The sequence below is a fragment of the Heterodontus francisci genome, chromosome 4, assembly GCF_036365525.1.
Source record: "Heterodontus francisci isolate sHetFra1 chromosome 4, sHetFra1.hap1, whole genome shotgun sequence".
Taxonomy (NCBI): Eukaryota; Metazoa; Chordata; class Chondrichthyes; order Heterodontiformes; family Heterodontidae; genus Heterodontus; species Heterodontus francisci.
Genome location: NC_090374.1, coordinates 148,748,945 through 148,764,208, shown reverse-complemented (window position 1 = coordinate 148,764,208; position 15,264 = coordinate 148,748,945). Strand labels below are relative to the sequence as shown.

The window sequence follows — 15,264 nt, the reverse complement described above, 5'->3', positions numbered from 1 at the left end:
AAAACTGGCAGCAGTGCCTGCACAGAGGCAGCTGACGCCGTTCATTGCGTCGTTGAGGTCGCCCCTGCCACGTGACTTTGGGGGGGGGGGTGGGTGCGTTGGCCCACCCTACATATTTAAATAAGCCACTGCACGCTAGACCACAGCAGTGTGACAGTGCACAGCCCGTATCTGCGGGCCAGCATTTCTTCGCCCGCCACCACTCCGTTTCTAAGTGCAGGCCCTGCCAAGATCAAAACTCTAAATCTCCATTGACATACGGATAGTCCTATTTCTGTACAAAAGTCCAGGAATTTTTGTGTAAATTTGAATTTCTTTCATCAACAACTTGTATTTATATAGCGCCTTTAATGTAACGATTCATCCCAAGGCACTTTACAGGAATGTTATCAAAGGAAATTTGACACCAAGGCACATTTCAGGGCCAAAGACCAGAGGTTCTAAGGAGCATTTGAAAAGAAGGGAGCGGGGGGGTGGGGGGCAGGAAATGAGAGGTGGAAAGGTTTAGGAAGGGAATTCCAGACCTTAGAGTCCTTGTAACTGAAGGCATGGCTGCCAATGAAGCAGCAATTGAAATTGGCAATGCTAGAGGCCAAAAGTGGAGGAGATCACAGAAATAGAGAAAGGGGAGGGATTTGAAAACAAGGATAAGAATTTTAAAATCTAGGTATTGCTTAACCGGGAGCCAATGTAGGTCAGCAAGTACAGGAGTGGTGACTGGAACTTGGTGCAAATTAGTTGATGGGCAGCAGAGCTTTGAATGACCTCAAGTTTACAGCAGGTATGATGTGGGAGGCTGGCCAGGAGTGCAGTGAAATAGTCAAGTCTAGAGGTACCAAAGGTATGATTGAAGGCATAGGCGAAGTTGGGTGAGGTCGTGGAGGTGGAAATGTGTATTCTTAGTGATGTTGTGGATATGTGGTTGGAAGCTCATCTTGGGTCAAATATGACACCAAGATTGAGAACAGTCTAGTATTGCATTAAAATTAGGCACAACAGATAGTTGTGAAACTGTTATTTTCGCTGTACTGCATGACAACTTGTACGACAGAGTGTGGTGGGATGGAATACGAGTATCTCATCTACGCAACAGAAAATAATTCCAGACGAAGGAAATACTATAAGAGTTTGCCCAGTAATTACAAGAATAACTAGGTGCTCACTTCTGAATCATCAATTCAGCTACATACCGTCTTTCTGGACTAAATGATGTGGTTATTAGTTCTTCTGAGAAAAGTTGATTTGTATCATGCTTTATAGGTATCTCCTTGTTGCAGCTGATCATGGCTGACAGTTAAACAATGAGAGGAGAAAGAAGTTAAAACACAATATTAAAAAGCCTTATTTTACAGCATTTGCTTCAAACCCAACTTGACTTTCGACAGTTCTGCAGCAAACATTAGTAGTTCTGCAAAAAACAAATTTTAGTACGCAATTGAGTTCCAATGCAAGTCAGCACTGGAGCACGTAGTGTTTTCCTGTGATATGGATAGTTATTGTCGTAATTGTTTAATACCAGGTAGCAATTAAACTTTGCACTATTTAAACAAAATATTGATCAGTTTTTAAGTGAACACAGTATTTTTCAATATTATAGTTGTGCAATTTTGCTGTGCATGCAAATTGAGAAGGGAGGTGGAAGGCATTGCAAATTTGAGGCTGTTGGAAAATCTTGAATGGAGAGAGATAAGTAGCAAGGAAACTGAGGGTGTGTGAAATTTTCTAATATTCTAGATTTTTGTACATTCACTTCAAGTATAAATCTTCACACAAAAGGAATCCAAGATTCCTTCTATATTTGCTTGAAGTTTGAAATGCACAATTGTCCAAAGTGGTATAATTACATATGTTCCTTCAAGTATCCTGTTTTTCAAAGAAAATATGCCTAACCTCCCCAGTAGTTCTTCAAAGCTTAAATTTCTGAGCCCTGAAATCTTCTGTTACTTTACTCTGCAGCTTTTTAAGAGCAAGGATGCCTGTATCATATGATGATCACAAATACAGTGCTCCAGATCTGGGACAGAAGGTAATTGCTATGCTCATTACTTATACTGAAATCTTGTGTTTATGAATATTTTACAATTTATTACAAATAACTGCAGGAAATTTTCCCCCTCCCCCCAAGATCTGACCAATATATTATATAACAACAATGCAACCTCACGTGGGTGGGGGTGGAGGTGTGGAGATGGTGGTGTAGTGATAGCACTTAACTAGTAATCCAGAGGCCCAGACTAATGCCCTGGGGACACAGGTTCAAATCCCACCATGACAGCTGGTGGAATTTGAATTCAATTAATTAATAAAAAATCTGGAGTTGAAAGCTAGTCTCAGTAATGGTGCCATGAAACCATCAATTGTCATAAAACCCATCTAGTTCACTAATGCCCTTTAGGGAAGGAAATCTACCATCCTTACCGGGTCTGGCCTACATGTGACTCCAGACCCACAGCAATGTGGTAGACTCTTAACTGCCTCTGAAATGGCCTAGAAAGCCATTCAGTTGTCAAGGATAATGAGGGATGGGCAACAAATGCTTTCCAGCAATGCTCACATTCCATGAAAGAATAAAAAAAATTACTGCAACTTGGTATCAAATTTGGCTTTTCTGCATCCAGGAACAGTGCTGACAGTTTGATAGCTTTACATACAATAACCGTTTTCCTGTTTGGAACATAGATAGCATACTATTAGTAACACTTTTTTTTTAGTCCTTTACTTTCATACTAAATGTGTTTCTGCTTATCCCTGCTCGGCTGCTCCTGTAAAGTAGGCTCCATTGACTAATGCGAGTCAGCAATTCCAGCTTGGGGTCAAGTCCAGAATGGGGAAAAAAAAAATTATTATTGGCTGGAAGTGCTGCAAACACACAGCAGAGGGTCTTCTAGGGTCAGGCAGCTTTGGAGCGACCTCTGGTGTGATTAACAGATTATCAGAAGTAATAAAGGTTACAAAGAAGTGGTTTTAATGGAGCAGGCAACTCAGACTAAAATGTGAGCCGAATTCCAGCTCATTTCACTGTTATTTTATACAATCCGTACACTAGGCAACTGTTACAAAATGAAGATAGAATATAGAATAAAGTGCAAACTACTCGTTGTGATATTGGACCTGAAGGTATACTCTGGCATTAAATGGTTTACCTGTTATACTGTCAAAATTAGAACTGTGGCTTTTTTTTTTAAGTTGAAAAACATTACGACAATTCAGCCATGCAGGAAGTTTATTACACTTACAATGGGCGGCACAGTGTCGCAGTGGTTAGCACCGCAGCCTCACAGCTCCAGTGACCTGGGTTCGATTCTGGGTACTGCCTGTGTGGAGTGTGCAAGTTCTCCCTGTGTCTGCGTGGGTTTTCCCCGGGTGCTCCGGTTTCCTCCCACAGCCAAAGACTTGCAGGTGATCGGTAAATTGGCCATTGTAAATTGCCCCTAGTGCAGGTAGGTGATAGGGAATATGGGATTACTGTAGGGTTTGTATAAATGGGTAGTTGTTGGTCGGCACAGACTCAGTGGGCCGAAGGGCCTGTTTCAGTGCTGTATCTCTAAATAAAAAAAATAAATAAATGTACAGATATGAAAAGCTAAGATTTAACAACTAACAGAAGTTACCTTTATGAAGAATATCTGCATTTTCTTTGGGAGTAACCAGACTTTTCTTTTCATAGCTTTTCTTAACAACTGGTGTTTTGGCTTCAGGCTGCACGAAGTGATAATCGGTTTTCACATTCATTTTGACGCGCTTTATATTTTCTTTGTTTTCAGATTTCTTTGAAGCAATTTTTTGTTTACTTGAAGACCATAAATTATCTTCTGAAGAATCTTTAAGTGATCTACATCTTGCTCGCTGAAGTACAAAGATAAAGTTAATTTTACAGAATGCAAGTTTAGTCATTGGTAGCATTTTCAGTGTGAGGAAACTCAATGGTTGCCAAAGAATGAATTGTAATGGAATGAAAAGAAACACTGGCATACCAATGTACTCGATTTAACAAGAGGACTTGAAACCCTAGAGTGTTTTGACATAAAAACCTCTTTTGATAAATACATGCAACAGCTGAATGTTCCTGAACAATTTAATTAGATTCCATTTTGTAGGTTGCACATGATATAACAATCAAGACAATAGGCTTTCACATTGGTCATTCCAATTGATCTGGAGATGGGACTGATGTAATTTGGGGTTCAATATCAAACTAATTTTTTTTTAAAAACAGTTCAACCCTTAAGAGAACAATTTCAACATGAATCTGTACAGATTATTTAAGGACTGCACTATAAGCACACACGTATATCAATTTTTGGGCATTTTTAAAATTAAGAGCAGAGTAATGAACAATTGTCCTGGAGATACAAAGAATGACAATACCAGCAGCAAAACAAATTACCAACTGAGCAGATCTTTTGCATTGCTTGAATTATATGAATGCTTCACATATCACTCACTCTATAGGTTCTGGGGAAAACATATGCTAAACATGCAAATTTTAAAGGTTATGATGACATTACAGATGCTGCACATGGTATCTGGTTCCCACGTTTCATATAAAGCCACAGGACTTCATGTTGACCTGAAGCTAAATGGAAACTAGTTAATTATTTAATATTAATCATAATACTATGCAGGAACTATATTATGATGTGTATATAATGTATGAAGAATGAGGACAACCAACCATAGAAGGTAGTTAATCTTTCTTCATTTGCATCCTCTTGCGTATGGTAGCATCCCAAAATCATGCATGTTTACAAGGTGCAGACCAATGGGTGGGATTTCAATTCCAAGGTTGGGACTCTGATGTGTTCATTTCTGGATCCTGACCCCGCACCATGTAGGTGGCACTGCTATTCTAACAGCAAATCAATGTAATTGGCCCAAAGCCATGTTCACCGCCGAATTGGTGGAGGTGGGACACAGGCAGTAGTAGGCCCGATTTAAAGAGCGAGCGGCAGCCATTGCTGTAGTTACCACTCGTCTGAGCAATGGAAGGAGAAGCTGAGCAGAGGGCAGTGGGTAGGGAGGGCCCCTGTTCCAGGCCAGCCCCCAGTTTTTCTGACGCCTCACTTGAGGTGCTGCTGGGGTGGTGACAGCACAAAGAAGCATCTTGTTCCCTGCCAGTGGCAATAGAAAGCCTGCAAATCAGACCAAGAAGGCATGACTGGGGGTGGCTTATGGTAGAGGCCTGCTCAGGTTGGGAAAAAAAAGAACCCAACCGAACCACCGCAGACCCGACCCGAACCCAGCCCAAGTCCCTCCGATTTTGCCCCGAGCCCAACCCGACCATCCTTTCACTTACCTTCAGACTCGGAATCTCCACGAAGCTGCAGCGCATACGTGATGACGTCATAGTGACGTCACTCGCTCACTGCGCAGACTCAGTTTCGTCCTGGACTCCCAGCTCAGTTAAGTGTTTTTAATTTCAGTATTTACCAGCAGAGAACTTACCCTGTGTGTCCAGCCCGGCCTGAGCCCAAAAGCTGGACCTTGAAGATGGGCCCGACCCAAACCGAACCCGACAGGCATCGTCGGGTCCCGGTCGGGAAGCAGGCCTCTAGCTTCTGAGGTCAGCAGGAATGCTGAGGAGGAACTGGGTCCAGTGCTGGAAACGTTTCAATGACCTGCTTAAGTTTTGGCAAAGTGAGTCCAACAATATACCCAGATGGCATTTCTCCTGGTCAGAATTCACCAGACTGCATGAGTGAGGGGCATCCTGAGGGTGCATAGTGTTCTCCTGACCGTAAGAGAGATGTATGCACAGCAGCATTGATGACCCAGAAGCATAATTTATCAGAATTATCTAGACAGTAGATTATGGGGAAGACTGCAACATCTTATGCGAATGAAAAGCTGCAAGTGGTGTGGGAGAATGGCATCTTTCTTCATCTCGCAGGCCAAATGAGAGAACGCCAGGGAGAACAAGAGGACACCTGTGGATGGTGGGGTTCCCCAGCTCACGTCACTGATGCATTTTGAGGAGCAAGCCCTTGATCTGGCCAGAGTGGCAAGCCAACTGGGACGTTGGGAGACAGAGAAACGGGAGTCCAACATGTACAGGTGAAAAGATCTCTTAAAAATAAGGGGTCTCCCATTTAAGACAGAGATGGGGAGAAAATTTTTCTCAGAGGGTCGTGAGTCTGTGGAACTCTCTTCCCTGGAGAGTGGTGGAGGGAGGGTATTCAATGGTTTTAAGGCAGAGGTAGACAGAATCTTGACAAACAAGGGAATCAATGGGTATTGGGGGTAGGCAGGAAAGTGCAGTTGAATCCACAAAGATCAGCCATGATCTTATGGAATGGTGCAGCAGGTTCGAGGGGCTGAATAGCCTACACCTGCTCCTGGTAGGTATGTTCGTAAACCCAGGTTCAGGGGATGCATGGCGATCTTCCCCATACAACAAGCTGCCAATGCATAAGTTGTCATCTCATTATTTTAAACAGAAGTATCTGTTGATGGTCATGAAAAATGAGCACAACCTTCTCTTATGTCTCTGAGGACCATCTGCAAAGGGGGAGTTGTTGAGACAGGGTCAACATGTAATGGAGGAGTCAAAGGAGGAAGACACCTCGGAGCTTGCACAGTCTCAACTTTCTTACGCACCCTCCATCAGCGCAGACACTCGCCCCTTAGTGGGTCCTAACGTGGTATTAGAGACAATGGCACAGGGTGAAGTGCACATTACTTAAGAGCAGGAAGAGACTGGGGAGGCAGAGTTGGCTTTGGCCTGTCCCCCTTGGAGGATGGACGACAGGCGCAGCCTCGCTCAGCAGGGCAGAGGTACAGTGCCGAGGGAGTCACGAAATAGGTGGCTCTACCTGGAGAACTAGCATGAGATATGTAATCACATGTCAGAGTTACCTGAGGCGCTATGGAGTCATAGTCCACTCATCTGCTATGCTTCTCCCCCCACCCCTCTCCCACCGCTGCTCCACGACAAGTCCAACTGCCATGGGCATCTCACTCAGACAGGCGCTAGTGAACAGACTGCCTCCACCTCATCCTTAGCCACAGGGGGAACAACTTGCAGGAGTGGCCGTGAGCGGAGGCCACCACATCAGTAATGTCACTTTGTAGGCTGCTTGGGTGTTTCTGTTGTACATGACATCAAACTGTTATGCGATAAAGCACTGGGCATGTTACTGCACTAAGGCAGACTTATGTGTTTTCAATTCATCATGGCAAAAGGCAGGAGAATGGAAAATTTCGGTTGGCAAAGCAAAGGAGTCCGTTGCGGAAGCGTGTGCCTGGTCGAGACTCTGGAGCCTTGCAGTGCTTGTGCCACTGGAATGTTACGAACTTTTGTTATTAATGAATGCTTGCTCTCACTCAAAGAACAAAGAAAGTTACAGCACAGGAACAGGCCCTTCGGCCCTCCAAGCCTGCGCCGATCCAGATCCTCTACCTAAACATGTCGCCTATTTTCAGATGAAGGAAAATCTCATCTCCAAAATGTCCTACAGACTGAGTATTACTCAGGTGAAATGTGGCTGGATCAGAATGGTCCTAGTATCCCTGCCATCCTGATGAGCACTTTGCCTCCTCAGTCTACCACGGTAACATCCCTGCAAAGCATGGGACCATTCTCCAGGTCTCCTTCAGTCTCCTCCTCTTCGGAGCTGTGCTGTTCCAACTCTTCTCCCTCTTCAAGCTCCACATTTCTCTGCAGACACATATTATGGACAGCACAGCAGACCACAACAATGAGTGAGACCCTTCAGGAAGTGTACTGGAGGGTGCCACCCAATCGGTCAAGACACCTGAAACTTGGCTTCATGAGGCTAATGGCCTGCTCAATGATGACCCTTGTGCTCAGGTGGCATTGGTTATAGTGTCTCTTAGCCCCCATGGTAGGGTTACGCACTGGAGTCATCAGCCATCTCCTCACGGGAGAAGCCTTATCCTCTAACAGCCAGCCACGGATTTTCGATAACTCCATGAAGAGCTGCGGCACCTGCAATTGCCAAAGGATGAAGGGGTCATGGCAACTTCCAGGATAGCATGCACATGCTTGAATTAAGCGCTTGCTGTGGTCGCATTCCAGCTGAATGTTGAAGGAGTGGAGTCCCTTCCTGTTGAGGAATCTCCCTGGCTGGTCAGTCAGTGTGTCGATGGCCACGTGGGGGCAATCGATGATCCCCCACACCTGAGGGAATCCGGAAACGGAAGCAAATCCCACTGCCCTTTGAGCTTGAGTGCTGCTTTCCACTTTGAATTCAGTGTAATCCCCTGCCCTCTCTAACAGGGCATTCGGCACCTCCGTGGTGCAATGATGTGCTGCTGCCTGTGAGATGCCACCAATGTCTGCTCCTGCTCCTTGGAAGGAACCGGTTGCAAAAAAGTGCAAGGCCACTGTGACATTTACAGCCACGGGAAGGCCATGGCGATGGTTCCTGTGACTCCTCAGTCGACCTTCAAATGAGGCCACACAAGTCAGTAACTATCTGCCTGGACAGGCGCAGACTTTTGTGGCACCGATGCTCCAACATGTCCAGGTAGCTTCTCCTTTGGAGGTAGACCTGCTGCTGAGGGTATCACCTGCGTTGCCTTTCTGCCTTTTGCTCCTGACCCCTGGGTCCTGGTTACCTAGGGGTTTGCCTCAGCTCCAGCAGATGCTGCTCCTCATTGCTGGTCGCTCCTATCTTAGAGTAGATTAATCACATTTCCTGTTATGTCCTTTCTTTCAATTGGAATGTGACGTCTTCCTGAACCACCGCCTAAAGAACCTGTGAGGCCGTAAGCAGAAGGACCCGTCCACTCTGCCAACAAAGCTGCTGCCCCCTGACCCCAAGGTAAAATACCCTGGTCAAGAGATATGACAGATAATTCTCCTGACGCTGTACAACTGGTTGCTTGTGAATGAGAGCCTTCCCTCTTTAATGGCACCTCTTGCTGCTGTCCTGCCATTTCGACTTGCTCCCTGCTGTATTTGCACCTCCTCCTCCCTGTTGTGGTTGAGACCCTGCGTGGATCCAGTGGCATAAAGAAAATTCAAAACTGGCCCTTGACGAGGTGACAAGCTCGTTAAGAGCCTTAACTGGCCATTTATCCATTTCAGGCAGATTGCCTCTTCTAGCTCTTGTTGGAGCCTTTTAAACTTTGAGTGTGTAGGTTTCGCGTCGGGAAACCAGCACACCAATCTGAGGGGCGAGCTTAAGCAACTGCTCGTCCCCGCCCTCATATTAGAATAATCCCACCCTATAACACCAGCTGTTAGGACCAATCTTCTGGAGGCACGTGTTGCAGCTGAATCTAGACAGTAATGTTTAATAAATGCGTGAGGATTACTCCAATGTGACTGTGTTGCGAACGTTTTCCATCTTATGAATTGACAAGATGGGATCCCCTCATCTTTTTAGGAACTAAAAATGGTTCGAGTTACTTGTATAATATATGACTCAGTTCCTATTGTAACAAGGTAGAACAAATGATAAAACAAACAGTTCTGATGAAAAGTTATCGACCTGAAACATTAACTGTTTTTCTCGCCACAGATGCTGCCTGACCCACTCAGTATTTCCAGCACTTTGTTTTTATTTTAGAAAAAAATGTAAGAGTTTTCATGAGCTGGTATGGTGTCCCCCCTGAATGATCTTAAAACTAGGTTTTATTTTTGGTGAAGTACAGTAGTTCTGAAAGTCTAAGCAGTTTTGGCAAAACGATACAACACATTCTAAAGAAAGTAGAAAAAAAATTGGCAAACCTCTGCAACTTGGGGTGTGACTGCTAAAAGTGGGTCCTCAGAGAGGGCATACTCATCCATGAATTCCACAGATCTGCATACATAGTGGCCATCATCTTCCGCATCTTCGAAATTTACATTCTTCTTGAACTAGTAGAACAATTAGAGGTTAAGTCTGCTTCAAAATTCAAAGATTAAACCGTTATGACAGTAACTGTTAACATTTTCATCTCTTTCAAAAATATGCCTGTAGAACCCACATGATGAAACTAGCATTTACAAAATCTAGCTTTGTGTAACCCTTACATCGACAGCATAAGCATGTGTCATCTGTATTCAAATATATATTATAATGGAAAGATGAGCAATCTCACAGGTAATAAGTTGAATATTTGTAGTCCATTCTTCCAAAACATAATAACCTGCTCTATGAAGGATGGCACAACCTATTAAATGTTTGTTTGGTACGCTGCCACCTTAGTTAGGCTAGCTAGACAGATTCCTCAGCTTGGAGTAGTTAAACATTAACCTTTATTACAGAATAACTATTGATGCTTCACACCAGTCTGTGTGACTCCTCCAAAGCCACGCTACACTTATCTTCGACTTTCTCTCACATGTGATCTCTTGCATCATCATGGTGGGAGGTATTCTTTACACTCTTTCACAGTAACCCTTTCAGACCCTTGTACATCTCCCAAGTCTTTATTCAAATATATATTTACATACATTCACTTTTTTATTCACATATCACCCATCTCCATTCATGTCTGTGACTTCATAGATTCAATTTGTCAGGAGGCTTCACAACTCTCCCTGATCCTCTTGTCATCAGAAGTGGAAGATTGGTAGTCTTTCTCTGATCTTGTGTGTTGACTTGGATGACCTTCATTGAGGTTTGTAGTATTAGCTGCTTTCTGAATTTCAGGTTCAACATCTGATTCGCTCAAATGTATGACCGATCAACGTCTTTGCTGAATAGGAACAAGATTCCTTCTATTTATTTTTAGTGTATTTTCTGAATTTCTTCGTAAATAAGATCACTGTTGATTTTCCTCTTTCTGGAAAATTACTCCTTCTGTGTTTTGGTCTCGTACCCATACCTTTTACCCTTCTGACAACTTCAGTAGGTTCCTGGTATGGTATTTCCTGTTATTATTATAGGTTTGTTTCTTTCGGTAAGACTTCTCTGTCTTGAATTTTCCGATAATCCTTGGTTTTTAACCTTGGAAGTAATTTCTTGGGTAAGATTGGAAGTTGCATTTGAAGTTTTCTCCCCATTAAGAGTTTGGATGATGCTAATCCGCATAACAGTAGCGTAATTTTGTAGGCCAGGAGTGCTAATTGAAAATCTTCATTTTTCTTCAACATTGCTTTAATAGTTCTGACAGCTCGCTCAGCTTCTCCACTAGATTGTGGATACCTCGGGGAACTTGTTATATGTACAAATCCACATTTTTTCGCAAAGTGCATGAAGCAATCATTTGCAAATTGTGGTCCATTATCGGATACTATCTGATCAAGTATATCGTGTGTTGTGAGAAGTTCTTGTAAAACTCTAATGACTGCTTCAGCTGTTGTGTACATCCATTTAACCTTGATCCATCTTGAAAAGTAATCAACTATAATTTGTGCAGAGGGCTGGTGAACTGTAAGGGACACCTGCAATGGAGCCGACCCAAGATCAGTTCTCGCTAAGGACTTTCCCGGTACTGCCTGCCCAGTTGCAGATCTTGGAACGTTGCTTGGTTCTCCAACTCAAGCCTGCGATTGCTGGACAGGATTTCTACCGTTGATTCCCCGACTCACTTATGTCTGGAGCTCTTCCACAGCCTCCTCTCGAGTTCTGCAGTTTTTTGCCGCTTTTTTCCAGGTCAGGCCTTTTCAACTAGTTGCTTCAAATTCTTCTTCTGGGAGTAGGATGGCAAGAACTTCTGTTGTCCTTGATCTCACCACTTTTCACCATATTATATGTTTGCTTGGTACGTTGCCACCTTAGTTGGTCTAGCTAGAGATGTTCTTTAGTCTGGAGTAGTTAAACATTAACCTTTATTACATTTTTACTATTTATGCTTCACAACAGTCTATCTTCGAGTCTCTCTCATGTGATCCCTTACATCATCATTGTAGGAGGTATTCTTTACAATCTTTCACATTAACCCTTTTAGAACCTTATACTACACAACCCAGATATTAATCTATTAATTTCACCTCTTAGGTTAATCTGCCAGATAAATTAAAGTAAAAGCAGCAACTAAGTTTTCCTGTTGGAAAGAGGTAGATATAGTATAAGGGTTGAGATTAGAATTTAAACTCAAGACTCCTTTTTAATCCAAGTGCTTTTTTTAAAACAAAAGTGAAGCCCAAAATAAACCAAATTTTTTTATTGAGCAGCAGTATAGTTACTTTTTAGTTAACTACTTAAGAGCTTTATACCAGTGTTAATTTACTGACAATAATCTTAAAGCTCAGACAAACTGCTATAATGTATATAGAATGAAGGATGCAGAGCAGATGAATGTATCCAGCAATTACAGCTTTTTCGATCATTTTTCTTGCTGAGGCTGATGATAATCACTAAATGAAGATTCCAGATTAATTTAAATTGAGTGTAAAGTTGATAAGGATGTTCCTACAACTCAGTCAAATCTGTAACACTGGCTCTGCTGTAGATGAGGAAGCTATACACCTACAAGATAAACTTCTTCTCCTCCCCTGCTTCTCAAAAGCAGCCTATCCCTACTTTTGTAGCAACGGATTCTACAAGTGCAAGACTATCGGCTTCATCATTTCTGCTCCGAGATTTCTTTTAGTTGGGTGGTGGTTGGTGTGGGAGGTCATGTAGAGATCTCAAATTGAGGATTTGTAACCCTAAGTCTTAAATTTGCGGTTAGGTCCCTCCTTCTGAAAATGGTGACATGCATATTTTCTTTAAATGTTGACTTTTTATTTCATTGCCATATTTACATGAAGTTGTCAAAATAGACTTCTCACCTTCAATTCTCCCAGAGGTGTTGAGGGCACACAGCGCTCTTCAGTACAAGAGAACAAGCGGACAGCCTTGCCATGGTTCTTCTTATGTAACAGTAGTAAATAGGCTGCTGTTATTTTATCATATTTCCACTAAACAAAAGAATATGGAGCTAAACTTAATGTATTGAGTGAAAAGCTGCTCGATTTGAGCAATCATAGCTTCTAATGGCACACTTGCAGTAGAAATAATGACTCAACAACATAATGTGATCAAAATTTCTCACTGGAAACCAATATGTCCTGATTAACTGATTATTCTGTGCTATCTTATCATGTCTTACCAACTTAATAGAATTCTTTGAGGAAGTGACAAAGTTGATTGATGAGGGAAGGGTTGTAGATGTCATATACATGGACTTCAGTAAGGCGCTTGATAAGGTTCCCCATGGTAGGCTGATGGAGAAAGTGAAGTCGCATGGGGTCCAGGGTGTACTAGCTAGATGGATAAAGAACTGGCTGGGCAACAGGAGACAGAGAGTAGCAGTGGAAGGGAGTTTCTCAAAATGGAGACGTGTGACCAGTTGTGTTCCACAGGGATCCGTGCTGGGACCACTGTTGTTTGTGATATACATAAATGATTTGGAGGAAAGTATAGGTGGTCTGATTAGCAAGTTTGCAGACGACACTAAGATTGGTGGAGTAGCAGATAGTGAAGGGGACTGTCAGAGAATACAGCAGAATATAGATAGATTGGAGAGTTGGGCAGAGAAATGGCAGATGGAGTTCAATCAGGGCAAATGTGAGGTGATGCATTTTGGAAGATCCAATTCAAGAGTGAACTATACAGTAAATGGAAAAGTCCTGGGGAAAATTGATGTACAGAGAGATTTGGGTGTTCAGGTCCATTGCTCCCTGAAGGTGGCAACGCAGGTCAATAGAGTGGTCAAGAAGGCATACGGCATGCTTTCCTTCATCGGACGGGGTATTGAGTACAAGGGTTGGCAGGTCATGTTACAGTTGTATAAGACTTTGGTTCGGCCACATTTGGAATACTGCGTGCAGTTCTGGTCGCCACATTACCAAAAGGATGTAGATGCATTGGAGAGGGTGCAGAGGAGGTTCACCAGGATGTTGCCTGGTATGGAGGGCGTTAGCTATGAAGAGAGGTTGAGTAGATTAGGATTATTTTCATTAGAAAGACGGAGGTTGAGGGGGGACCTGATTGAGGTGTACAAAATCATGAGAGGTATAGACAGGGTGGATAGCAAGAAGCTTTTTCCCAAAGTGGGGGATTCAATTACTAGGGGTCACGAGTTCAAAGTGAGAGGGGAAATGTTTAGGGGGGATATGTGTGGAAAGTTCTTTACGCAGAGGGTGGTGGGTGCCTGGAACGCGTTGCCAGCGGAGGTGGTAGACGCGGGCACGATAGCGTCTTTTAAGATGTATCTGGACAGATACATGAATGGGCAGGAAGCAAAGAGATACAGACCCTTAGAAAATAGGCGACATGTTTAGATAGAGGATCTGGATCGGCGCAGACTTGGAGGGCCGAAGGGCCTGTTACTGTGTTGTAATTTTCTTTTTTCTTTGTATCTTCTGACCTATTGGTATTTGAGTTAGTTCTGAGACTCAGTTCAGCAGAGAGCTAAACCTTAAACATTCCATGGCATTTCTCCCGCTAACTAGATAGGATTTTACCGTCTCATTGAGCCAATAAGCTTAGCTTTGGACATCGAGGGAAAATGATACTGAACTGTCATCTCCCTGAAGCAGATGCTTCTTTATTGCATTCTCCTTAAATTACTTCTACTGTAACGGAGCCCACCTAAACCTTTATTTACTTCGCAAATTTTAAAAGTTAGTAGGCATCACTGTAGCAGGAAACTAAAGAGTAAATTAAATAAAAAATTGTCTCCAAATTAAACACCGACCTCTGCCGGATTAGGTACTACAGATGCGTCTTTGTTAGCAATCAGATAAAATGCACAAACTGCAAGTAGGACGTGAAAATTTCCACTAGTTAAGTGGTTGAAAGTGACCTAGCTATACCGGTACCCATCAACATTTTATTTTAAAGAGCTGGATAAATATCAGGTTGTAGATAGAGATGCTTGAACAGTCTAACACAGTGGTTCTTGAGCTGCTGAGAATATGGAAGTGCCATTCCAAGGAAGGAAACTGGTTAAGGATCAATATCTGTGACAGAAGATGCAATTGTTCGAAAGATGCTGGAGTTTTGATGGATTTATTTTTAGGGGAACCAAGGAGAAATTTTTCAGAACATTTGTTCTGAAGATTAAACAGGTAGAGTAGAAGGTGGGGGGTGGGTGGGAGTGAAATTGGGCTCAGTGGTGCCCATTTTGTTGGGCACTATGAGGTGCCTCAGAGTTGTAAAATTGTGTCTGCAGCGCATGCTTCTGATGTGGAGTGCGCTGGATACTATATTGATAAAGGATTTAGTGAGCACGCATGCTATAATGTCTGCCAGAAATATGCAGAGCAAGCAGATCATGATGTCAATCAGCATGCAATGCCAGCACTGCCATTTTGGAGCTCCATACTCCAGCCTATACCCTCTCTTATCCTAGCACAGGTGAACACGACATTAAGCAGCA

The 15,264-nt window shown here is 43.1% G+C and overlaps 1 protein-coding gene across 3 annotated transcripts in view; it reads right to left on the bottom strand.

Moving 5' to 3' along the window:
* melk (maternal embryonic leucine zipper kinase) overlaps window positions 1–15,264 on the bottom strand; it is a 138,609-nt gene that overhangs the window by 30,251 nt on the left and 93,094 nt on the right. For all 3 annotated transcript variants that reach the window (XM_068030308.1, XM_068030310.1, XM_068030309.1), the window contains 4 exons: window positions 12,671–12,799; window positions 9,698–9,826; window positions 3,612–3,846; window positions 1,191–1,287 (listed from right to left, as the gene is read on the bottom strand). In XM_068030308.1, the coding sequence (XP_067886409.1) occupies window positions 1,191–1,287; window positions 3,612–3,846; window positions 9,698–9,826; window positions 12,671–12,799 (590 nt within the window). The remainder of the gene's footprint in view (window positions 1–1,190; window positions 1,288–3,611; window positions 3,847–9,697; window positions 9,827–12,670; window positions 12,800–15,264) is intronic.